This window comes from Panthera uncia, assembly GCF_023721935.1.
Source record: "Panthera uncia isolate 11264 chromosome B3 unlocalized genomic scaffold, Puncia_PCG_1.0 HiC_scaffold_2, whole genome shotgun sequence".
Classification (NCBI taxonomy): Eukaryota; Metazoa; Chordata; class Mammalia; order Carnivora; family Felidae; genus Panthera; species Panthera uncia.
In genome coordinates, this window is record NW_026057583.1 from 6,117,475 (window position 1) to 6,142,564 (window position 25,090).

Here is a 25,090-nt window from a genome sequence, read left to right on the forward strand (position 1 = left end):
GGCTGAGGGTGAGCATGTAGGACTGGAGAGCCAGCGGAGGGGTGAGCGTGTGGGGCTGGAGAGCCAGCACAGGGGTGAGAATGCGAGGCTGGAGAGCCAGCGCAGGGGCGAGCGTGTGGGGCTGGTGGCCGACCATCCCGGCTGGACCCCAGGGCCACACAGAGGCTCCAGAGAACCTTCCTCCTTCTTGAGCTCTCGTGGATTTTGGAGCCACAGGCTTTAAAAAGTGAGGAGAAATGTTGGAGGAAAAGGTCACGAAATTACCAAGTGACTGAAACCAGCCTGCCGACCGTGCCACAGAAACAAGAGAGTAAATAAGGGCGAGAAACCTAACCCGGGTCAACTGTGTGGGTCCCCACAGGGAGCTGCGTGGACACAGGACAACCGCTCCATCCCGCACGTGCTCTGGCTGGGCCCGCGTGTGTCCCCACAGAGCATGCTCGGCGGGGCCAGCAGGCAGACGCTGCAAACACAGGCACGCTCACAAAACGTCAACTCTAGTCCACGTTAAACAAGGTGGCGGGAAACGCACATCACCCGCGCGGTGCGGGTCGGGCACGTTCCAGGCCGTGTGCGCAAGCAAGGCCGGCCCACTGGCAACGCTGACTGAGACGTGTCACCGAGAAGCCATCACGACGGAGGCCCTGCACATGTCCCAGCGATGCTGCTGTCAGCCCAGTGTTAAGTCCTGTTTTAGAATTCTCTGAGAGCCCCCCCCCCCCCGCCCCTGCCACTTGCCATCCTCTGCACTGACGGGGGCAGGCGTTCCCGGGCACACAGCGGGGCCTCGCCAACAACCTCAAGGTGGCGAACCTTGGCCTCCGAGGATACACTACACTCAGGGGCCAGACACCCTCGGTGCCAAAGTGTCTACACAACGAGGGTAGCCAGGTGAGGAGCGTGTTGGGGACGGGACACACCTGTGGCTGGAGACCCGCGTGGGGTCGACTGGACTACACCCAGGGTCCCTGTGGGGCCTGACGGACAGACCACGGGCCTTCAGCTCTCCGGGGGGGAGGGGGGCTGGCAGGCTTCTCCGCAGGCACGGAGACCACCCCTGCCTCCCACAGCAGCGCGCTCCCCCGACCTGCCAACGGGTCCGCACCCTGGGGACGACCCAGAGACCCAACGTGTTCAGGAAGTAGCGCCCTCCCCGGGGCCAGCGTGGCCACAGGGGCGCCGGCTCCGAGCGGGCCTGTGGGGCAGCCGACCCCACGCTCCGCTCCCCCACCAGGCACTGAGGCCGGCACCCCTGCGCGACATCGAGGGGCCGCCCGCACCGCCTGTCTGAACCCCGCCCAGCAGCCGGAGCCCACACCCCACTTACTTTCAGCCTGTCCAGCTCCAGCTGCTCCCTGCTGGCGGGGGAGCCGGGCACCCCCGTGGGGGACGACGTACTGTCCTCGCTCTCGCTGAGCTGGCGCGAGAGCTTCACGATGACCTCGTCCTTGGCCTGGATGGTCTCCACCAGCATCCCCAGCTGCTCGCTGAGCTCGCCCACCTTGCCCTTGAGCGTCCTCACTTCCTGCTGCAGACTCTCCCTCTCCAGGGTGAGCCTCTCCAGCTGGCCGCTGAGGCCCAGGATCTGGTCATCCTTGCGGTGCAGAAGGTCGAGCGCGTCCTTCGGGACCCCCTCGGAGAGCCGGCTGCTGGCGAAGTACTTGTCATACTGGGACGACCGGACCGTCTGCTGCAGCAGCCGCACAAGCTCCTGGAGCCGGAGGGGAGAGCAGGGACCGTGAACAGGCGCAGGGGGCAAGGCGGGGCGGAGGGAATGCGGAAACCCCACCGGGAGCGTGTTAGTAGCGAACCTCCTCTCGAGGGGTCTCGGAAACAGAGAGGAAGAGACGTTAGCCGGCGGAGCCTGTCTGCAGGGAACGGTAATAGGAAACAGGAAACAAACACGCGAACTGTGATCAGCAACAGGTCCCAGCGAGCGCACATCGGTGTTCAGAAAACGGGGGCTCTAAAACCTTAAGCCTCAGCTCTGGTCGGAGCAATCAAGCGCACTCAGTTTCGGAAGAAACGGTGTCTGACACCACGTGGAGACTGTTCCCACCGGGAAGGGACTCTGGGCCAGCGCTGTGTCGAGAGAGACTGATGTACTCGTGTCTGAACGCGTGACCTGGGGCACCAGAGTGCCCACGATGTAACACCCCCCCCCCCCCGGGGAACAAAACATCCAGAGACCCACGAAAGCCAGGCTTTGCCCCTCTGGTCCCGGCGGCTGGTGTGGGGGGACACACGTGCGCGGAAGGGAAGTCACCTTCTGACTGGACAGGTCTTTCTTCAGCCGCTCCAGCTCCTCCTGCTGGCTCTGCAACTGCGTTTCGGGGGCCGGCTTGCTGACGCCACCACTGCTCTGCGGCCCCTCGGCGGAAGGGTCACCACTGACGTGACGGTTCTTGTAGGACCCGATCATGTCTCTCAAAGGGCGCTTTCCTTTGTAGGGAATACGTCCAAAATCAAAGGGAAATCCTGAGCTGGTTCCTCCTACGTAAAAACAAAACTTTTTTAGGTGCAGGACAAATCCTCATCCTGGGAAGTCCGGTGAAACGCATCAGCATCCCATCCGTCATCCTCCAGAAAGCTGTGGGTCGCTCGCGCGGGGGACACAGGCGGGGGCGCCTCTCGCCCGACTCCTCCTTGATGAAAACCAAGCCTAAACTCAACGAGCGGGTCACATGATCACTGCTGAAGAAAACGCTCTCCCTGCTTGCTCAGTTTCTAAGATGAGGCCTGGTGGCGCTAACGGGTTTATGACAAGGCTTCCCCGCACCTTCTCTCAGGACGCGTCTCATTGCTAAGTTCCTTTTCCAAAAGGTCAGTTCACGTCACCGTTCTCCCATGTCATCCACTTTTAGGACCAAACAGAAAGAGAACAGGCCAGGGAGGAGCATGGTGCTGGAGTCCTTGCAGGGTCCCCACCTGCACAGACAGCGGGTTCCCCGTGGGACTCCCACACCTCGGGGATCCCTGGCTTCCTTTTGCTCATCTGTTCCCAGCAAAATAAAAACAAGACAAAGCCCCTCCCTAAATGTACGTTTTCTTAATTGTGAACACATGACTACCTTATCTTTCTTAAAAAAAAGGGTATTTAAAGGGGCGCCTGGGGGGCTCAGTCGGTTGAGCTCAGGTCATGAACTCGCAGTTCGTGGGTTCGAGCCCCGCGTCGGGCTCTGTGCCGACAGCTCGGAGCCTGGAGCTGCTTCAGATTCTGTGTCTCCCTCTTTCTCTGCCCCTCCCCCGCTCACACTCTCTCAAAATAAGTTTTTAAAAAAATGGGTACTTAAAAATACTAAAGGACCCAAATACACTTCTGCATCAATGGATTCAAATACATATTCAAGCTATAAGGAGGCAATGTGAAATAGTACAAACCACACAGGTCCCTTAAAGCTAGAAAATAAGGCCCTGACTTCCTGCTGTTTTGGGACAGGGGCCACCCCGGGAGAGGCCAGTGACTGGGTGGGTCCGGTCTTGTCCTGTCTGTTGAAGTGTGTGCTCACAGGGAAAATCCGCTGAGTACTCGTTTGCAATCAGGGAACTTTGTGTGTGTTATGCTTTCGATTAAAAAGTCCACTTAGCAGGGGCGCCTGGGTGGCTTAGTCAGTTGGGCATCCAACTTGGGCTCAGGTCGTGATCTCACAGTTTGGGAGTTCGAGCCTCCTGTCAGGCTCTGTGCTGACAGCTTGGAGCCTGGAGCTGCTTTAGAGTCTGTGTCTCCCTCTCTCTGCCCCACCCCCGCTTGCTCTCTCTCAAAAAAATAAACGTTAAAAAATTTTTTTTTAAAAAGTCCATTTAGCAAACCCTAAGAGACTCTTAAATACAGACAATAAACCGAGGGTTCTCGGGGTGGGGGGGGGGTTGGATGGGGGAAGGGCATTAAGGGGACACTTGTTGGGATGAACACTGGGTGCTGCATGTAAGCGATGAATCACTAGATTCTACTCCTGAAGCCATTATTACCGACTACATATAACTAACTTGGATTTTAGTAAAAGTCTGAGAAGAAAAAAAGAAATCCACCTACACAGCAGGGGAACAAACACAAAGGAGAGCGGCTGGGCGGCCCCGAGCGACAGGGCGACAAGCTGGCGGGCTGACTCACAGCCGGTACAGGACCGGTCCGCAGACCCCGCTGCCTCTCAAGGGCGACTTCCGTCAGGAAGGTGCCCACAGGCCCCGGGAGTCTCCTGCCCACCTGGCCGCTCAGCCTCGCTGACCCCTCCTTCCTTTTCACTCCAGGAGCCGCTACCAGAAGTCGGAGCCAAGGCGGCCCATCCGCCAGGACCCAGGTCCCCTTCCTCAGGAGGCGCTCCTGCTCAGGTGGGCCCCCCTCTGGCGTCGCACCCACCGAGCCGGCCCCGGGGAGCACAGCACGCCCGTCTGGCCGCATCTCACACCCCGTCACGTGGGACTGAGGGCCCCAAAGGATGACCCAGCGAACAGAAGCAAGTCTCGGCCACCCTCCCCGGGGGATGGGAAAGGTCTCTCCTTTAGTAAATACTTGCCCCCCCCCCCATAAACATTTCCTAAAATCCCGCCGCCTCCTGCCAGCCCACACTAGAATCATGCATGAGGCAAAATTTCAATATTATTGTCGTTTTACAGGAAAACATCAACATTCCCTCGTGGATCCCTGGACAGAGCATCACAACCAGCTGTACAGACGGGGTCAGGCTGACGAACCCCGAACAGAAATCCAGCCCCAAACCCGCGGGAACAGGACACAGCGGCGGGGCCAGAGGGGTACACAGCCCCAGAGCGCCCTGGTCCCCTGGCGTCACCTCCTGGTCACGCAGCTGTGGAACGAGTGCAGGGTTAGACTATTAAATCAGACTCACTGTTTCTACGTGTAATAACACGCTGCCATAACTTTAAGATGAGTCGTTATCTCCTAGAGATACATACTGGGTGAAATATTTACATGTAATGGAGTGACGTCTAGAATTTACTTTGAAATGAAGATGGGTGAGCACGGGGAGGGGAAGGGGCTGGGAAGAAAGAGAGGCCCTAAGTTCACAACGGCACAAGTCAGATGAGGCCACACCGGAATCCGTGACCTTGTGCGTTCCACCTTCATGTCTGTTACAGAATTCTGTAAACGCAAGGTTTATAATAAAAATCAATACATCTGTAAAGAGCACCAGGACCCCCGGATGTTCTGTCCCTAACTTCACAGGCCCTCACGACTCATCTCCCACAGACAGGATGCAAATCCCTGTGCCTCCTGCCTCTGGGACCGCCTGCTACGGAAGGGTCCCCGCGCCCCTGGGGGCCGGCGGAGGGGGGGTCAGGCAGCAGGGACCGTCCTACCTTTGTTTCCTTCGGGCGCCTGCTTCCTCCTCTCTTCCTGCACCATTGACTCCTCCAGGTCCTTAGGGTTCGGGTCTAAAAGCTCCCACTCTTCATTGGTATAAAACACACTCTTGCGACTCTCACTGTGTCCTCTCCCAGGACGGAAAGACGACATTGAATTTCTGTCAGGAAAGAGGAAGCGTGTTGTTGAAAGAATTGTACAACAAGATGTAACTTCACGTAGACAACTGTGAAAACGAACAGAGGAAACGGAGGGAGGGGCAGTCCCCACGTGGAGTCAGCAGCACGCGGGTCAGCTTAAGAGCTGCCAGCCCATGACCCAGCAGTTCCCAAGTTCCCAGACGTGGGCAGGAAGACGGAGGGGAGTGCCCATGGCAGCACCGTTCATTCCGGCAACAACGTGATGGTGGGAGCCTGACAGCTGCCAGAACAGACGCAGTAAATACACCGCCGCGGAACGGGAGTGCGTCCACCCTGCAAACGCTCGCTTGTGCCCGTGGCCACCACTCAAGGTGCCAAGATCCACCAGAGACGGAGACACGTTCCCGTCCTGGCACAGAGTACCCCAGAGGAAGCAACACGTGGCACAGGGCAAGTGTGTTTTAAAAGCTGAGCGAAAAAAGAAAGAAAATCGAACAATGATGTGTACACGTGACATGTTTTAAAATTAAAAAAACAACAACTTTCTAACGTTTACTTGCTTTTGAGAGACAGAAAGAGACAGAGCATGAGCAGGGGAGGGGCAGAGAGAGGGGGAGGCACAGAATCCGAAGCAGGCTCCAGGCTCAGCCGTCAGCACAGAGCCCGAGGTCGGGCTCGAACTCACGAACCGTGAGATCATGACCTGAGTCGAAGTCAGACGCTTAACCCACTGAGCCCCCCAAGCGCCCCTAAAGTGACGTATTTTAAATCTTTAAGGTCGTAGCGGTAACAGACGCTGCACGTGCGCGTGTGGTTAAGACTTGTAAGTGACCAGTCGCCCGCGGGAAGGTCAAGGCGAGGAGGCATGTGCGGGGCCGAAGATGCGCAGTGTGGTGGCAGCACGCAGGACCGGACCTTATTCATAGCAGCCACAAGCGGGGTACAAGCCCCAAGCGCATCCGTGGTGAGGGGGTCACCCAGCGGACACGTCCACACGGTCTACATGCTGTTCAGCGATAAAAGGAACGAAATATGAAACTCTCCCCAGTGCGCAAGAGTCCCAGAGAGACCGTGCTCAGTGAAGGATGAGGACAAAAGAATACACACAGTGTGACTTCGTCCATGTGACTCACCAGAGACGACGACGGAGCACGGACCAGGGACTGCAGGGACCAGGGTTTGGGAGAGGTCGGCGCAAGGGGCCCAGGGGGCTGCGGGGGGGGGGGGGGGGGCGCGACGGAAATGCTCCAAGCCTCCATCACGGAGGGGTTTACACAACCACGTACGGTTCCTGAAACCCACCAGCCTGTACACCTAACACAAGTGAGTTTATTGTAGGTAGATTCCACCCGATACGGTGGTTAAATTACAGAGGAGGGAGAAACGTGTCGTGTGGCTGAAGGCACTGGGGCGGGAGCGGTGGCCGCACGTCTGTGGGGAGCAGACGGAGGGCACCCTCACGTACAATAGTCATGTCTCAATGCTCTAGGTGTTTCTAAAGCATGACGGTCTTTCCCTGATATGAACCGTATCAAAGTGCTTTAAAAATACGAACGCAGAGAAACTACTTAATGCGCTTCGGTTTCTGCCGCTGCATCCCCTCCCCCCCCCCGCCCCAGCTCCACCAAGCGGCCCCAGGAGCCGGGCACGGACACCTGCTCACAGGCTGTGTCTACTCGGGACCACGGGCAGCGTCTTCCCTGTGCTGTGTATCCCGGTGGCGGTGACCGCGGTGCCTGCACGGGTGCCCACCATCGCCCCAGCAAGACCTCACACAAGGGTGACCGTGTTTGCAGAAAAAGCCATTGCAGAGCAGCTGCTCAGAAAGAGAAACAGAAACAGAAAGAGAAAGAAAATCTGCTCATTTCTTGGACACGACTGGCTCGTTACTTGGCCGAGTGCGGGCCCTGCCGGACCCACGACACAGCGGTTTCAGTGGCCCGGCCGTGGCTGCCGCGGACATGCCGCGCGTGGGCACCAGCACCCCCAACGGGAGGAGTGAGGAGCGCTGAGCCCCGGTTCTCACGGGGAGAGCGCGGGAAGCAGGCGCAGGGCGGGAGGAGGTGGTCTGGGGAAAGAACAGCTATTTACACAACCTGGACCTTGCACACACACCCCACAGGGTTTCCCCATCTCGACCCTCGGTGAGGCTGCTCGCACAAAGCCGGGTTCTCCCTCGCGGGGACGCGCGCCTACCCAGCCCCAGGTAAGGAAGCAATGGGATCAGGCTCAAAGCGGAAGCTCAGGCCAAAACAGCAAAGAGCCCACGTGAGGTTCAGAGGTTCTGTGACTGCGACACGAGGCCTGGCTTGCACACACTACCCGGCTCGCAGCTGTCTACACAGGGCCTCCTGGCGGCGGTTCGAGGCCCCTCCCCAGGCAGCCCTTGCTCTTTGAAGACCCCACTCTCGACTGACAAACCTTTGAGACGGCCTTCCATGTCCCCCAGGCACTCTGCCAGGTACCCGCGCTTTTGTTCAATAAAGGAACCGGCACGGACAGTGAGAGGCCACCAGGAAGGCCAAACGGCACCTTGAGTGAGACCTGCCACGTTCAGCCTGAACTTTCTGTAAACACCAGCAACCTCCAGAATCAACAAGAAAAGCTTTGTTTCCAAATTTACATATTTCAGACTGACTTCTCCACATACATTTACAATCCAACAGAGAAATAATTTTTTTTTTTGAGAGAGAGACAGAGCGTGAGTGGGGGAGGGACTGAGAGGGAGGGAGACACATAATCCGAAGCAGGTTCCAGGCTCCGAGCTGTCAGCACACAGCTTGACATGGGGCTTGAACCCATCAACTGTGAGATCATGACCTGAGTCGAAGTCGGATGCTTAACACTGACCTACCCGGGTGCCCTGGGAAATAGTTTATCCAACACTCATTCGAGCTAGGGTTCCAGATGTGATGGGACCACGGGGAAGCACCCTGCCAGCTCGGGTCTGGGCTCCACCAGCGGCAGGAAGGCTCCCCACCCTGGACACAGGCCGCCTCGGGGTCACCAACGGAGGGGACCCGACAGCTGCCCCCCCCCCCCCCCAGTGACAGTGACACAGCCCATCCTCTGGTACCGATCAATTCTCAGACAGACTGTCCCAAGAACACGGACACACACAAGGGTATCCGGAGATGCCATCTGAAAGGAAAAAGGCAGAAGTGACCAGAAGGGGCCTGTGGATGCGACTAGGGACCTCAAGATGGGGCGCATCAGTGTCCACACGGGAGGGAGGAGGAGGGGGCCCAGCACGGAGGATGGCGGGTGACGTGCCACAGGCCCGGGGTGGCCGCAGCCACCAGGAGCTGGAAGAGGCCACGGACGGACTCCCTCGGGGGCTCAGGGAGGAGCCAGCCTCGGACGCCCTGAAGGTGGCCTTGGGACACGGATCTTGGACCCCTGGGTCCTGTTATGGCGATCCGCTTGCCCGCCCACCACACTTCTCGTGCCAAACCTCAGCAGGCACTCGAGTGTGGGCCGCCACGTCTACAGGCAGAAAGCAGTTACTGCCAACGGGATGACGTGGCAAAGTGGTGTCGTCAGGAAGGCGTGCTGCAGAGGGCCCGGCCACCTGACGTGGATCAAGGCGCACACCGTCGTCACACACACGCCATGGCACCTAGCACAATGTGCGCTGCCTTGAGAGCCCCATCAAAGGAGAAATGCTCCTATCGTGGAACCCCAGGCAGGCGGAGCCGCTCCAGATCCCCACGGCCCAGCGCACAGAACCTGCACCCACCCCTGCGCCACCCACGCCCAGCGCCCGAGCCCCAGGCACGTGGACCCGGGGACTCAGGAAACCCTGCCCTCACCGCCTTCCCCCCTGCACGTGCCTCCTTGCACTTCAACACCTAAGTCAACCCCCACCGTCCTACAGGGCCTCCCCACAACCCCTAAGCGTAGCCAGGGGTGCGGTGACCGCCGGCACAGCCCTCCCCTGCGCCCCACCCGCCCCCAGCCTCCCCTGACGGCACGGCGCTTGATGGCAAGACGCAGAGGGCACGGGAGGGCACGAAGGTGACTGGGACAGACGCCGGGCTGCACGGCTGGGGCGGTCCTTCGGAGACCGCTTCTCAGAGTGAGCGGCAACCCCAGCAAGCCCCGAACTCTGAGGATCGTGAGGAGCACGTTGCCAACGCACCAGAAGAAAAGATACTACTTAGCTTTACTGCCTACCGCTGACATTCTCCGGAGTTGGTCCGGGTTTCGCGCGCTCACAAAGGGCACGCATCCACGCAGAAGTGTGCGTCCTTCACTGTGGCTCCCGGGCAGAAAGGCGGACACCGCTCACACCCGCTCACACCCAGCACAGCAGGTGCAGGGGCAAAGCGCTCTGGCCACGACGGCTGTGGAGGAGCCCAGGGGTGGGGGTCCCCAGGAGAGAGAAGGCTCCCAGCAGGGGGACAGCCTGAGGAGGGGCCCGGGGGCAAGACCCAGCAGGTGGAGAACTGACAGAAGCCAGGCAGGCCGGCAGTGGAGGCGAGGAGCCCAGCGGACAGGGAAGGCCCTGCGCCCGAGGCAAGGAGAAGGAAGGGAGGAAGGAGGGATTTGGGATCACAGGGACTGGGGTCCCCGCACCAGGAGGGTCCAGGACCAGCACACGATGCAGACAGGGTCCTCTTCCCACCCCCCAGCGCCAAATACAACAGGAGACACGGGCCACTCACGGCCTGGGAGGCCCTGGACGAGGCTCTGGCGTCCTCTGAGCCTGTCCCACGGCCAGCGGCTGGCCGAGTGCACTTTCCAGCTGGGCCTGACGGGCTGGAGCCTCTCGTGGCCGCCGTGGTTTCTGGGGAGCGGCATCACTCGGCCACAGCCCTGGTGATGCGTGGCCTCAAAAGTGAAGTTTGGGGACAGTCGAGGTCGAGACAGCTGCGAGATGATGTGTGGAACACGCCCTCATGCTCCCCGGGGGCTGCCAGCCCCTCGGACCCCGCAACCACCGCACCCCATGGGGGCCAGAGGCCAGCTACCCCTTCTTTGTGCCGTCCTAATGTCAGTGCGGGGATGCCTGGGGGGCTCAGTTGGTTGAGCCTCCCACTCTTTATTATAAAAATTTTGTTTAAATGCTGATTTTTGAGAGAGAGCACGAGCAGGGGAGAGTGAGAGAGAGGGAGACACAAAATCTGAAGCAGGCTCCAGGCTCTGAGCTGTCCGACACGGGGCTTGAACTCACAAACTGTGAGACCATGACCTGAGCAGAGGTCGGATGCTTAAGTGACTGAGCCACCCAGGCCCCGCCAGCACCCAACTCTTGACTTCAGCTCAGGTCATGATACGGTTCGTTAAGTTCAAGCCCTGCGTTGTCGGGCTCTGTACTGGCAGCATGGAGCCTGCCTGGGATATTCTCTTTCTCTTTCTTATTCTCATTCTCATTCTCATTCTCTCTCTCTCTCTCTCCCCCCCACCCCCACCCTGCACCAACTTGTACTCACCAACTTGTATCTGTCAAAATAAATACACTCAAAAAAATTATTAAATAAAATAACCGTGTGACTATACTCCTTGTGCTCTTTCTTTTTTGAGATCTGAGGCGTTTATGTAAAAGTCTGTATTATTCATTCCTGTGTGCGTTCGTTGTACGTTATTACATCTAAACATTCATCAAAACCAGAAAAGTTTGTTAAGAACTTTCAGATGCTGCCCTGGGGCTTTGGCACCTTGTCTCCCGACGTGGACAGAGCTGTGCCTATGAGGAAGACCGCGTCCTAACTCCACATCACAGCCAGGTCAGCCACCTCCCCAAATCACCAAGCCTCTGGGTGCCGGAGTCGGGCACTCTGGCACGGCCCTAGGCCCCAAGACTGCACGGTCTCCCCAGATCACCAGCTGGGCACGCAGGTGACCACTTCCACCAGGCCTGAGGTCAGGAGAGAAGCTAGAGCAAAGGAGCAGGGCAGGGCCCGGCACGAGACCCGTCAGACACGGGCGGGACCGCACGCTAGCGTGGTCCCTACGGCCACCGTCCCCCTGATGCGGCCCGACAGACACCGTGGAGAGCGCAGCAGGACCGGGTGACTTCACCACCACAGAACATTCACACTCACGCAGCGGGAGGGCATGCATACACATACACACACACACACACACACACACACACACACACACACACCAATTTACTAATGGAGAATACAGAGCTCAGAGAGGTTAGGTGACTGGCTCAACACCACACAGCTAACGTGTAACCAGGCTGACTGTACAGAGCGCCAGTGAAGGGAGAGCTCAACACCTGACAGCTGATCTTGCGTCCAGGCCACAAGGCACTGCTCACGGTCGTCACACAACCTGTGACCGCGGTGGCCCACGCACACCTCCTGCACAAACCCGTCTCCCTCACACCCTGCACAAGCTCCGGAGCACATATTTACCACATGCCCAGGCCTACGCTCTCCCCGTCCCGCCCACAACCCACCCCCAACCCCAAGCCCCCGCTCCCATGCAGAACAGCCCCCAGCCCTGAGCCCCCGATGCCACACGGGCCAGCCCCCAACCCTGAGCCCCAAACCCCTGCTCGACACGGACCAGCCCCCAGCCCTGAGCCCCCGCTCCCACGTGGACCAGCCCCCAGCCCTGAGCCCCTGCTCCCACGCAGACCAGCCCCAGCCCTGAGCTCTGAGCCCCCCTCCCACGTGGACCAGCCCCAGCCCTGAGCCCCAAGCCCCTGCTCCCATGCAGACCAGCCCCCAGCCCCCAGCCCTGAGCCCCCGCTCCCACACAGACCAGCCCCAGCCCTGAGCCCCGAGCCCCCGCTCCCACGAGGACCAGCCCCAGCCCTGAGCCCCGAGCCCCCGATTCCACGCAGACCAGCCCCAGCCCTCAGCCCCGAGCCCCTGATCCCACGCAGACCAGCCCCAGCCCTGAGACCCCACTCCCACACGGACCAGCTCCCAGCCCTGAGCCCCAAGCCCCTGCTCCCACGCAGACCGGCCCCAGCCCTGAGTCCTGAGCCCCCCCTCCCACGTGGACCAGCCCCAGCCCTGAGCCCCGAGCCCCCACTCCCACGCGGACCAGCCCCCAGCCCTGAGCCCCCACTCCCACACGGACCAGCCCCCAGCCCTGAGCCCCGAGCCCCGACTCCCACGCGGACCGGCCTGGACTTCAGAGCACACCCAGCTCTCTTACTGAAGGTGATCTGAACTGTTGGGGGTAATGAAAAGGTTGGTAAAAGCAGGAACCACCGGAAAGTAACTTCATGCCAACGCATGCACCTGTCCAGGTATGGGCACCTGCGTGGCGTTCTGGGGTCAGCCAGCCAAGGCCTCTTCCTGAGTCTGGGCCCCAGCCTGGACTCTCCCGATGAGCCGCACCCACACGACATCATCAAGCTCGTCCAGGTCTGGTGATTCTTTCTGAGTGTGGGACGTGGACTTACAGCCTCAAACAACCTACAATCTGCAGATTTTCCACCATTTTCTCCCCCTGCACATGTTGCCCGTGTCCTGGGGGCAATATTTTAGTGACTCACTTTTATCAAATCTCCCCCAAGTGTTCAGCTTCTTTTTCATACAAAAAAAATTCCCAAGGTGCCTGAGTGGCTCAGTTGGTTGAGCGTCTGACTTCGGCTCAGGTCATGATCTCATAGTTCATGAGTTCGAACCCTGTGTCGGGCTCTGTGCTGACAGCTCGGAGCCTGGAGCCTGCTTCGGATTCTGTGTCTCCCTCTCTCTCTGCCCCTCCCCCACTTGGGCTGTGTGTGTGTCTCAGAAATAAATGATAAAAAAAAAAAAATTCCCTTTCATACACACAGGCTTATTCAGTATTTCCCTGATACGGACAAGGACACAGGCAGTGACCGGCAAGGAGCAAACCCAGGCAAGTCCTGGAAGCCAGCGGCGGCCTCGCGCACTCCTGTGACTGAAAACGCCGTTCACTGGGAGCCGGTGGAAGGGACGCTGTGTGGGGTCTGCCCTGGAAACCCTGACTACATTCTGAATAAAACGCCGTTTTGAATTCATACGCGTACATGCAATCGTTGAGGCTTTAGCTTCCAATAGGGGAATAGGATTTCTGTGGTCGTTAAAGTCGCTCCGTGCCCCTAAAGCGTTTCACGTGAACCTTCACGAAGCACGCCGTAAGTACCACAACCCCCTACGGTTTCTACAGGAGGGGCCGCTGCGGACGGCGGCTCTGTCACAGCTGTGCCCCCACTCCGGCTCCGGCTCCCCGCGTCTAGGACTCAGCGGGGGTGGCTCTGTCACACGGCCTCCCGGTGCCGGGCCCTCAGGATGTGATCACCACCCCCGCTTCACAAATGAGAAACAGAGGCCCCGAGGTCGCAGAGCTGGGACTGCCACGTGGACAAGGCCGCCCTGTGTAGGTACAGGCGGCGGACGGGGACCCCAAACGATGATGAGCCGAGTGTCGTGACCACGAGGAGGGACAAGAGCACTTTCCCCAGGCCCAGCCGCCCTCAGGCAAGGACACGGGAGCACCGGGGGGTTACGGGCCGCCGCCCCTGGTTCCGCTGCTAAGTGAGGGCAGACGAGAATGGTCAGGCATGAAAATCCGGCAAAACCAACGGTTTCCCAAATTACGCCCTTATGCTGAACAGTGGGACCTACCGAGGGACCCCGGGCATCCTGCCGTACGCTGGCCTGACCTTGGACAGGCCGCCTTCCTGCTCCAAGCCTCAACTGTTTTGCCTGTAACAGAGAGACGGTCTCTTGGTGGCCCTACCACCTCTCCAGGAGCACCTGCCGGGGGCCGGCAGACAAGCTGGTGCCTCGGAGGGGGCACCGTGCGCGAAGGTCCCAGTGGACCGAGGTGCCGTGGCTGCATTCCATGGCTCAGGGAGTCAGCAGGCGGGGACACGGGGGCCTAGGGAGCCGACCGCATGCAGACCAACAAGGCTCCTGTGGCCGGGGAGCGGGAGCATCAGGGGAAGAGGGGGAGGAGGAGAGCAGGGGTGAGAGCCTCCTGCAGGCCGGGTACGTGGCCACACCCCCTTCACTGTCCACGTGAACCTTGTGTCAGCAACTGACAACACACTGAGAAGGGGTTTCTTTTTATACTGAACCCAACCAGAAAGGTAAAAAGGGGCCACCGGGTGAAACATGTCCCCCCACGTACGTGGTGCCTGTGACAGCTCTCCCCACACACACCTCAAAGCCCAGGGGGAGCAGCTGGCCAACAGCACGCGGTCCCGGGGGGCCCCACAGCAGCCTCACCCTCCACAAGGTGCCCAGGCCCCAGGGGTCCATGGCCACCACCAAGGTCGAGTTGATGAGTACAAACACTGCCCCTTGGATCCTCAAGGGACAGGGGATGTGGGGCCACTGCTGTCCCCAAGACAGGAGAGTATGGGAGCCCCAGTGTCCTAGAGCAGGTGGGGCGGGACCCTGAACAGAACCAGGGGTCCCTGGAGGCTCTTGCAGCCCCCTCCGAGGGCACCAACCCCAGGGACCCCCCAAAGGGCTGTGACTTAACCTCCAAGAGCTCAACCAGGGTCCCACAGAGAATATGGGAGAACTGCCCTCGGCTTCTCGCAGGGAGATGGGAAGGAACGTTCTGAATACTCCAGAACGCCCCGCTCCTAACAAGGCCTGCCCTTGGGGTCAACTGGTCAGCCAGAGCCCAGCCGGCTAGGCTGGGCTGGTATCAGAAGGGACCCCCACCCAGCTCTGGCCCCTCTCGCCATCCTGTCCACCTACGGGGGAGGGAAGGACAGAGAGACGCAAGGGGGTCCACGGTACAGGGGCCCGCGCTCGCCTGTCACAGGACAAAGACCCTTCCTCCCTCCCCTCATCACTACGTCACAAGGGGCCTCTGACGCAGCTCCTGTCACCCCGTATGGCACACCAGCCATCAAGAACAGTGACGGGGCCAATCAGAAGGCCAAACAGCCTGATGTGAAGAGAGTGAGCAGAACCAGACAAGGCAGGGATGCTGGACACTTGACCGAAATTTAAAAGAACTCAGGGCTCTGACGGGCAGAGAGCACGGCACGCGGTGCCAGGTGGGCAACATGAGCAGAGAGCTGGAGGCCCCGAGGAAGAACCAAAAAGAAATGACAGAGATTTAAAAAAAAACAAACAAAACACCACGAGAGAAATGAAAAGGCTCCCAAAGGGCCTGTTCGTAGGACGGACACGGCTGAGGAGACAGCCTGGGAGCTGGAGGGCGCATCCGCAGACTGGGGTCGACGGGAGAACGGACCATCTGCGGAGCGAGGGCAAGTGCGCCAGGGGACGACAGAGAAACAGGAGCAGGATGTCCCCAGATTAGAGTCAGACACCAAACCACAGAGAACACCTAGCAAAATAAACTCCAAGAAACCGTAACTTGGCAGGACGTTCCCAAATTACAGCAAACTGAAGGTGAAGGAAAAATCCAGAGAGAAGCCCGAGGAAAACACCTGACCCACATCGCTGCCTCCTCAGAAACCACACAAGCAAGACGTGAGTGGAGGGAAATGTTTGAGGTCTGGAGAGAAAACCACCGAGCTCGAACTCTCCTCTGCAAAATCAGCCTCACAACGAAGGAGAAACGGACTCTCTCAGATGAACAGAAATGGCAGGAACTTGTTGCCAGGGGACTTGCCTCGCAAAAGAAAGTTAAGTTCTTTAGGCAGAAAAAAACGATATAGGTCAGAAACTCAGACCCCGGGGGCGCCTGGGGGGCTCAGTCGGTTGAGTGTCCGACTTCGGCTCAGGTCATGATCTCACGGTCCGTGAGTTCGAGCCCCGCGTCGGGCTCTGTGCTGGCCTCTCAGAGCCTGGAGCCTATTTCAGATTCTGTGTCTCCCTCTCTCTGACCCTCCCCCATTCGTGCTCTGTCTCTCTCTGTCTCAAAAATAAATAAAAAAAAACATTTTAAAAAAAAATTTAAAAAAAAAGAAACTCAGACCCGGAAGACGGGGCAGGGGAAGTCAAACACAGAACTTTATTTTTCGTATTCTGATTGATCCACCAGATAACAGCTCGTTCAAGATACTAACACCAGTGACGTGTTCGCTGATGTGTGCGTGTTGTGTGCACGTGCTCTGTGTGCCCCACACGATGACAGTGGCGACACAGGGACGGACGCGGGAAGTGAGAAGGCTTCGCTGTCTAAGGCACGCACCCACCTGTGGAGCAGCACAGCATGACTCTAAAGTGAACCTGGATTAGCGGGAAAGGTGTGTTGCAAACTCCAGAACAGACACTTAAAAAAAAAAAAAGTAAGGCTGATATGTTAAGAGAGAAAATGGAAAGCTATAAGATGCTCGACGAAAACCACAAGAGGAAGGGGAGCCCGGCTGGCTGTTGGTGAAGCACGCAACTCTCGATCTCGAGGTTGTGACTTCAAGCCCCACGTTGCGTGTTGAGATCACTTAAAAAAATAAAATAAAAAAACCCCACAAAATGCAGAAAAAGAGTGGAAGACAAAAACAGGACCTAACTGCATGTTGTCTTCAGGAACCCGCTTCAAATATAAGCACTTACAGATTAAAAGTAAATGGAGGGGTGCCTGGACGGCTCAGCCTATTGAGCGTCCGACTTCATTTGGCTCTGGTCATGATCTCACAGTTCGTGAGTTTGCACCCTGTGTCGGGCTCTGTGCTGACATCTCGGAGCCTGGAGCCTGTTTTGGATTCTGTGTCTCCCTCTCTCTCTGCCCCTCCCCAGCTCATACGCTGTCTCTCTCTCAAAAAGAAGCATTTTTAAAAAAAAGGTAAATGGAGAAAGACACACTGTGCTAACGCTAATCAAAAGAAAGCAGAAGCAGTTGTATGATTTTCAGACAGGGCCAACTTCAAAAGAAAGGAAGTCGTGAGGGATAAAGAAGGCATTTCATAATGAGAAGAGGTCAAGTCTCCAAGAAGACGACAGTTCTTAACACATATACCCGATCAGCAGTGTCGATAAAACCACAGGAAAAATAGAAGAACAAACCACTGTAGTCTGAGACTTTGATACCCTGGGTCAGAAATGAAAGGAGCCAGGGGCACCTGGGGGGCTCAGTCGGTTGAGCATCTGACTTTGGCTCAGGTCACGATCTCACTGTTCGTGGGTTCGAGCCCCGCGTCGGGCCCTGTGCCGACAGCTCGGAGCCCGGGGCCTGCTTCAGATTCTGTGTCTCCCTCTCTCTCTGCCCCTCCCCCACTCGCACTCTCTGTCTCTCAAAAAATGAATAAACATTAAAATAATTAATTTTTAAAACTCTGAAAGGATAATAAAAACCTCCTGAAATTAATAAGTGATTACAGCAAGGTTACAGGATATAAGACTAATATACAAAAATCAACTGTTTTCCCGAATACCAACAATGACCAAGTGGCATTTGAAATTAAAAACACATTACCATTTACACTGGCACCCAAGAAAATGAAATACTTAGATATAAATCTAAAAACGTATAGAGCATCTGTGAGGAAAACTATAAAACGGGTTAATGAAATCAAAGAAGAACAAAATTATGGACATAGTCCATGTTCGTGGGCAGGAAGGCTCAGTATTGTCCAGAGGTCAGTTCTTCCAAAATCGATCTACAGACGCAGTGAGACCCCAGCCAAAATCCCAGCCGGTTATTCTGTGGCTATCAACAAACTGATTCTCAAGTTTAGATGAAGAGGCGAAAGACTCAAATTCTTCGCGATACTGAAGAAGACCAAAGCCGGAGGACTAACACTACCCGACTTGGAGACTCAGTACAGTGTAGACCTGCAGCCGTCAAAACTGTGTGGCACCAAGAGTAAGAACAGACACAGACGTGGATGGAACAGAGTGAAGAGCTCAGAAATAACCCCCCATGAATACGACCCATCAATCTTTGACAGAGCAGCCAAGGGGGTACAAAGGAGCCAAGACAGTCCCTCCAACAAACGGTGCCGGAACAGCTGGCCGTCCACGTGCAGATTAACGAATTTAGATGCGGACCTTACGCCCTTCGCAAAAATCCACTCAAAATGGGCCAGAGACCAAAATGTAAAATGCAAAACTAGAAAACTCCCGGAAGATCACGGAAGAGAAAACCCCGACGACCTTAGGTGTGGTGATGCCTTTTTAGATGCAACACCAAAGACACAACTCGTGAAAGAAATAACGTTTCACTGGACTTCATTAAAATTAAAACCATCCGCTCTGTGAAACACACAGTCAAGAAATTAGAAGACAAGCCACAGACCGGGAGAAAACGTTTGCGCGAGACACATCTGACAAAGGACTGTTATGCAAAACACACAAAGAACTCTTAAAACTCAACGATAAGAAAACGGACAATCCATTACAAGTGGGCCAAACACCTTAACAGACGCCCCACCGCGGAAGATATACGACGCCACGTAAGCGTAAAGAACGATGTTCCACGTCACAGGTCACCAGGGAAACGCAAACGAAAACATGAGGGAGCCACCACCACGCATCTGGAAGAATGGCCAAAATCTGGAACCACGACAACACCAGACGCTGACGGGGACGTGCAGCGACGGGAACCCCCATTCTCCGCTGGCGGGAACACGGGGCGGCCCCTTGGGAAGACAGTCGGCAGTTTCTGACAAAAGCGCACACACTCTTACACACAATCCGGCAATCACGCTCCGTGGCGTTTACCCAAAGGAGCTGAAAAGTCACGTCCACACGAAAACCTGCACGCGGATGTCTACGGCAGCTTTGTTCATAATCGCCGAAACTTGGGAGCAACGAAGATGTCCTTCAGCAGGTGAGTGGATTAATAAACCGTCTCCACCTAGACAACGGAATATGACTCAGCACTAAAAACGAATGAGCCATCAGGCTCAAAAGACACGGAGGAAACTTAAACGCGTATTACTCGGCGCAAGAAGCCAATCTGAAAAGGCCAACCCTCTATGATTCCAACAAAATCGACATTCCGGACAAAGCAAGAGCACAGAGAAATTTTAGGCCAGAGAAAATACTCTGTATAATACTCTGCTGGATGTGTGTCATTATACGTGTGTCCAGACACACAGAACCCACACCACCAACAGTGACCCTAACGTAAGCCGTGGACTCTGGGTCATTACAATTAACGCAGGCTCATCCTTGGTAAAAGATGTTCCTCTCTGGTGATAATGGGGGTGGGGGTACACACGTGTGGGGAAAGGGATGTATAAAGATCTCTAGCTTCCTCTCAAGTTTACCGTCACCCTAAAGCCTCCCTTAAAAAATTAAGTATTAAAAAAAAAAGGGTGCCTGGGTGGCCGGGTTGAGTGTCTGACCAGCTCAGGTCATGATCTGGTGGTTTGTTAGTTCAAGCCCCAGTTCATCCAAGTTTTGGATCCTCTGTCTCCCTCTCTCTGCCCTCCCCGGTTTGTGCTCTCTCTCAAAAATAAATAAAATACCTAAAAACGAAAATTTTAAATAAAAATTAAAAAAAGAAGACAACGCAGTTAAAAGCGGACAAAGGATCTGAGCAGAGGTCTTTCCGAAGATTCCCAAGTGGCCCACAGGCACATGAAGCTTCCTGATATCGTCAGTCACCAGGGAAATGCACGTCACAACCACGAGCCCGTACTTCACCACCAACGACGGCGGGAACCACAAGGAGGGTAACGGGCTCCGGTGAGGATGTGGGGACCACGCCGCAGGTCCTCACATAAACCCAGAGTCCCCAGACGACCCGGCAGTTCCTCTCCGGGTACGTACCCAACAGGGACAACCACACGTCCCCCGTGGACCCGGTGCCCCGGCAGCACCGCTCACAGCAACCACAAAGAGAAACGGCCCACATGTGCGTCACCAGAAGAGCGGACACACAGAACGTGGTCTCTCCGAACAACGGAGCGTTTTCCACAATAAAGAGAAACGAAGTGCTAACAGCTGCCAGAACACAGACGGACCGGAAAACGTCTGCTCGGTGGAAGGAGCCAGGCAGGCACCAAGTCTCCCACGCGGGAGGCCATTTACACGAAACGTCCAGGGCAGGCAAACCCACAGCCACAAAAAGTGAATTAGTGGACACAGGGCTGCGGGGAAATGGGAAGAGGTTGCTAGCGGCTTTCTTTTCGGGGTGACGGAACTGCCCCGTAACTGACCACGGTGACGGCTGTCCAACCGTGCGGATGCACTAAAAACCACTGCGCTGGGGGCGCCTGGGTGGCGCAGTCGGTTAAGCGTCCGACTTCAGCCAGGTCACGATCTCGCGGTCCGTGAGTTCGAGCCCCGCATCAGGCTCTGGGCTGATGGCTCGGAGCCTGGAGCCTGTTTCCGATTCTGTGTCTCCCTCTCTCTCTGCCCCTCCCCAGTTCATGCTCTGTCTCTCTCTGTCCCAAAAATAAAATAAAAAACGTTGAAAAAAAAAATTAAAAAAAAAAAAAAAAAAACCACTGCGCTGTACATTTTAAATGGGTGAGTTGGACGGTCCAGGAGTCGTATCTCAACAAAGCATTTCTTAAAAACACAAACACACACGAGCCCACCTCCCCTCCCCTCTCCCTCACTCGAGCCCGCACCCTGGGGCAACCCTGGGGGCCTGGGGAGGGGGCTGGCTCCCCGGGAAGACTGTTGGACGGGCAGCCTGGGGGCCTGGAGACCCCAGACAAGGACTCTTCCCGAGCCGGTCTGTTTCTGCAGAACTCGACCATCTGACCTCACAGAGTCAAGCGAATTAAAACACACCACAGGTGTGAAAACATTTGGCACAGTATGAGCCACATGACAGGCGCTTTCTACAAGCTAGAAAAATAACCAAGTACCTGAAACGATCTTGACAAAGACCCTCGTAAATGTAAGGCAGCTTTGCAATTTCATATATAAAATTATAACACGTCATCAGAAATAACCCACGTTCAGTTTCATACGTTGCTTTCCAAAGACTCACTTGAGCTCAGTGCCCCACTGTTTGAAAGAGAAATTACTGGAATTGGGGTGCCCTGCGGCTGGCTGGTGAGCTGCTTGCTCCAGCTCTCCGGGGGCGGTTTCCACAGCGAGGACATTTCTGGCTTTTTCTGCAGAGGCATCTGGGTGCGGGTAAATTACATCTGAAAGACAGGCAAACAAACGTCAGTTCCTCAGAGCTCCCACGTGGGACACGGCACGCTACAGGGTACTCGTAACGTCACCTGCACGGCAGGGTGCAGCTTGTGCAGCCGCGGTCGCCTAGAGTACTTCCGTGTTTGTCACAGAAAGGCTGTGACATGCCTCAAGGCACCACGTGCCCAGGACAGGAGAGCCAGGGTCCCCTCCGTGGTCCTGCAGATCAGCAAGCTGGCACAGAGCCGTGGCCCAGCGCGCTCACCGCAGTGATAAGGAGCAACCCCCGGGACGGGCCAGTAGGGTGAAAAAGCAAAGTACAGATCAGCTTACACTACCAGTCTCTCCCCGAGAAAACAGGGGAACAGGAGTATCCCGCACACGTTTGCTAATATCTGCAATCGTGACCCTGAGACAACAGGTGTGCACCTCCCAGGGGAGCGGCTCACTAAAGTCACAGAAGCACTGATGCTAAATCATGACCAGATTTCAGAATAGCTTTAAAATGGAAGCTTCTGAAGTACTAAAGGTTGAAACAGTACGATGTCTGGGATTTGCTTTAAAATAACTATATTTGGTTATTTAAGAAATAATAACATTTGCTTCAAATAAACACAAAGTGGGCAGGGCTGTCCATGAACCAGCACAGGTCCAGGAAATATTAATTGTGGGAATTACCCAGTAAACACGGGGATGATATTATAGTATTCTCTCTTTGTGTAAAAATTCCAATAAAAACTTATTTTTTTGAAGAATCTTCTTTTAAACATATATTTACTTTTGAGAAAGGAAGAGGGAGAATCCCAAGCAGGCTCCCCACTGTCAGTGCAGAGCCCTACATGGGGCTCGAACTCACAAACCGTGATATCGTGACCTGAGCCAAGGTCAAGAGTCAGACGCTTAAACGACTGAGCCACCGAGGTGCCCCAATAAAAACTTATTCTAAAGATCTGACAAAAATGTACCCGACTACAAATACTCTGTACTCTCCCACACGGCACCCTTCTTCCTGAGAACAGGGCGTCGGGGCATGTTTGCAAACAGAAGCGAGCCGGATACAGTTGGCTCTATGCTGCCCTTTCCTGAAGCGCCTGCACACTGCCATTATCAACCGTTCTTCTCCGTGAAAGCAAACTCAGAACGGCCTGCTGAACATGGACGTTGAGGAAAAGGCTGCTTCTGGTCAGAGGAGTGCAGGACCGGAGAGGCTCGGGCCGGGTGTCTGTGGAGCGCGCTGAGCACGCGTGCAGGGAACGCGGGGCCGCAGGCCCTGGGCTCTTGCTGTGCAGACGGCTCACTGACTGACCTCGGCAGCCTGAGAAGGGCTCCGAGTGTGACACAAAGAAGGATGGTTGTGTGCCCTTCCAGGGAACGTGGCTCCGGCCCCGAGGGTCAGCACGCAGCTCGGGCAGGGTTCTGAGCAGGCAAAGCAGGAGGGGTGTCGGGAGACAGAAAACACGTGGGCTGGCAACGGCTTACGAGACTCCAGGAAGGCAGCCAGAAGTTGCCAGTGACCACGGATTCCCACCTCTTGGTTCCAAATTACTGCCACATGGCGAATGCCACGTGCTCAGGGTACCTCAGACAAGACCAAGCACCTGCCCCCCACGGGAACCCATCTCGCAAAGAGACACAGAATAACAAGACATCAAGCAGGATGCACTGAGCCCCTGGCCTCCAGGGCCCTACGGTCCCCAAAGACGCATTCCTGAAGGATCTCATCCTAGGCTCCAACCGCCGCCTTCCTCTTCACTCTTTATAGACTGAAGTCCCCCTAAGATTTCACCTGGAAAGAGTTCCAGTAAACAAACAAGTTCAAATACTATTAATCGGGCCCAGTCCCCTGTACCTGCCTCATCTATTAAGACACTGAGCCCAGAGCCAGGGCCGGAGAGAAGTAGCCTGTGCCCTGGAAGACGGACACAGCAGGTGCAGCGACCACAGCTGTGAGAAGGCACCTCTGTTCCTCCAGAGCGGGGGACGCGGAAGCCTGGGCTCCCCTGATGGGGGGGGCTTCCACACACGCTCGGGGAGGGCACCACAGGCCGGGCCAGGGGGTGAACACAGCACGCTGCACCCATGTCCATGACGAGCTGGCTGCCTCTCCTTCCTGTGCAGGCTGGGGGAGCGAGAGAGCAGCCCCTGTGGGCGCAGAGCACCCCTGGCCCACACTGGAAACCTTCCCGAGGAGCTCTGGGCCCCGGGGCCCGGGTGGAGCAAAGGGCCGGGGGCCGGAGAGAGCACTGGAAGAACAGACCGACGCTGCAAGTCATTACCGAACGTGAAAAAGAAGCAATTTCCCAGTTTTGGCTATTCTTGTCAGTTTGCCTTGTTTTCAGTGTTTAGAAGACAGTAGGAGATTTACTTAATTCAGAGCGAGCGGCTGGCTTTGCGTCCACACGAGTCCTCACATCAGCATTCAGGAACCGCCTCGAGGACACAAACTAGGTCACAGCAGCATTTCCTTGAAGTCCTGAATGGCAGTGAGCAGACCCACCAGCTTGTGCGGGATCCTGCGGCTTCGCTCGGGAGGGACGGTCGGCACGTTCAGACATCTTCTGTTCCTTTCGGACACTTCCATGCGCCTTCGTGGTGGCCCCGGCTTCCCGGACCTGGAGCCCTGGGCCCACGGCCCACTCGGACGTGTCCTGACAGCGGCCGCCCTCCTCTCCCACTCCTGGCCTGCTGCCCCGTCCATGAAAGCGGGCGAAGCGATGGGAAAAGGCCATTCCCACAGGTGACGGAGAAGACACTGCAGGAGAGACATCTCTGTGGGAGCGGGCCAGCAGGGTCTTGACAGGAGAAGCTTCTTCCCGCGCCATCGAGCGAGTCTTCCAGACTGTGCGGCGGCGGTCGGAAGCCACAGAAAGACCTGAGAGCAGAGCGTCCACCCAGGCACCGACGAGGAGGGGCTCTCAGGGCCCCCGGGGGAGCTGGTCCACACGTCTGGCCTGGCTGCTCCCACGGCGGACAGAAGTCTCATGAACAGTAGAGAAGACGGGCCCAGTAACCACTGGGGACCAGATGAACGACAAGTGAATGACTGGCCGACGAAGAGCTGGCCCGGGAGGGCCTGGGGGCTCACGCGCCTGCCCTCTGACCTGCGTGTCCTGCCACCTCCCTCTGAGAGACCCGAGTCGCGGGGGAGGCCCCACACCCGGCTGATGGCTCCTCTCTCTGGTCTGCACCACCTCCCCTCTCCTGCAAGACACTCAGACCCCACCCCCCCCAACACCCCCCCAGCTCACCTCCCCCACCCTCCCCAACACCCCCCCAGCTCACCCCCCCCCCCCCCCCCAAAACCCCCCCCAGCTCACCTCCCCCCACCCTCCCCAAAAACACCCACCCCAGCCCACCTGCACCCCATCTGCCCGCAGCCCCAAGGAGGCTCCTCCCAGGTACACCTGGAATCCGACCTCCGGCACGCACTCCCTTTCCCGATGTGATTTGAGGAATCCCCTTTAGAGCAGAAGTCGCAGAAAGCATCCCGTTCACAGACGCGTCAACCCTCAGTCCTGAGGGCTTCCCCCGCAGGAACAGGCTGCCTCTCAGACACGGCATGGAGTACCGCGACTTGTGGCACCCTGCGGACGGGATCAGAGAATCACCGCTGCTGGGGTCACCTCGCGGGGCGGACAGCTTAAGTGAGCACGTGGACCTGGCGTGGCTCCGCAGGGCCGGGGGCGCATCGGCCCGGGCCCGTGGCACAGGCTGTG

At 56.9% G+C, this 25,090-nt stretch overlaps 1 protein-coding gene across 8 annotated transcripts in view; it reads right to left on the bottom strand.

Annotated features, from left to right (window-relative positions):
• The window catches only part of TBC1D2B (TBC1 domain family member 2B), a 65,755-nt gene that overhangs the window by 21,835 nt on the left and 18,830 nt on the right, over positions 1–25,090 (bottom strand). For 7 of the 8 annotated variants that reach the window (XM_049614401.1, XM_049614400.1, XM_049614392.1 and 4 more), the window contains 4 exons: positions 21,223–21,382; positions 5,320–5,483; positions 2,267–2,493; positions 1,328–1,711 (listed from right to left, as the gene is read on the bottom strand). In XM_049614401.1, the coding sequence (XP_049470358.1) occupies positions 1,328–1,711; positions 2,267–2,493; positions 5,320–5,483; positions 21,223–21,382 (935 nt within the window). The remainder of the gene's footprint in view (positions 1–1,327; positions 1,712–2,266; positions 2,494–5,319; positions 5,484–21,222; positions 21,383–25,090) is intronic. The other variant, XM_049614395.1, reaches the window with a different exon arrangement.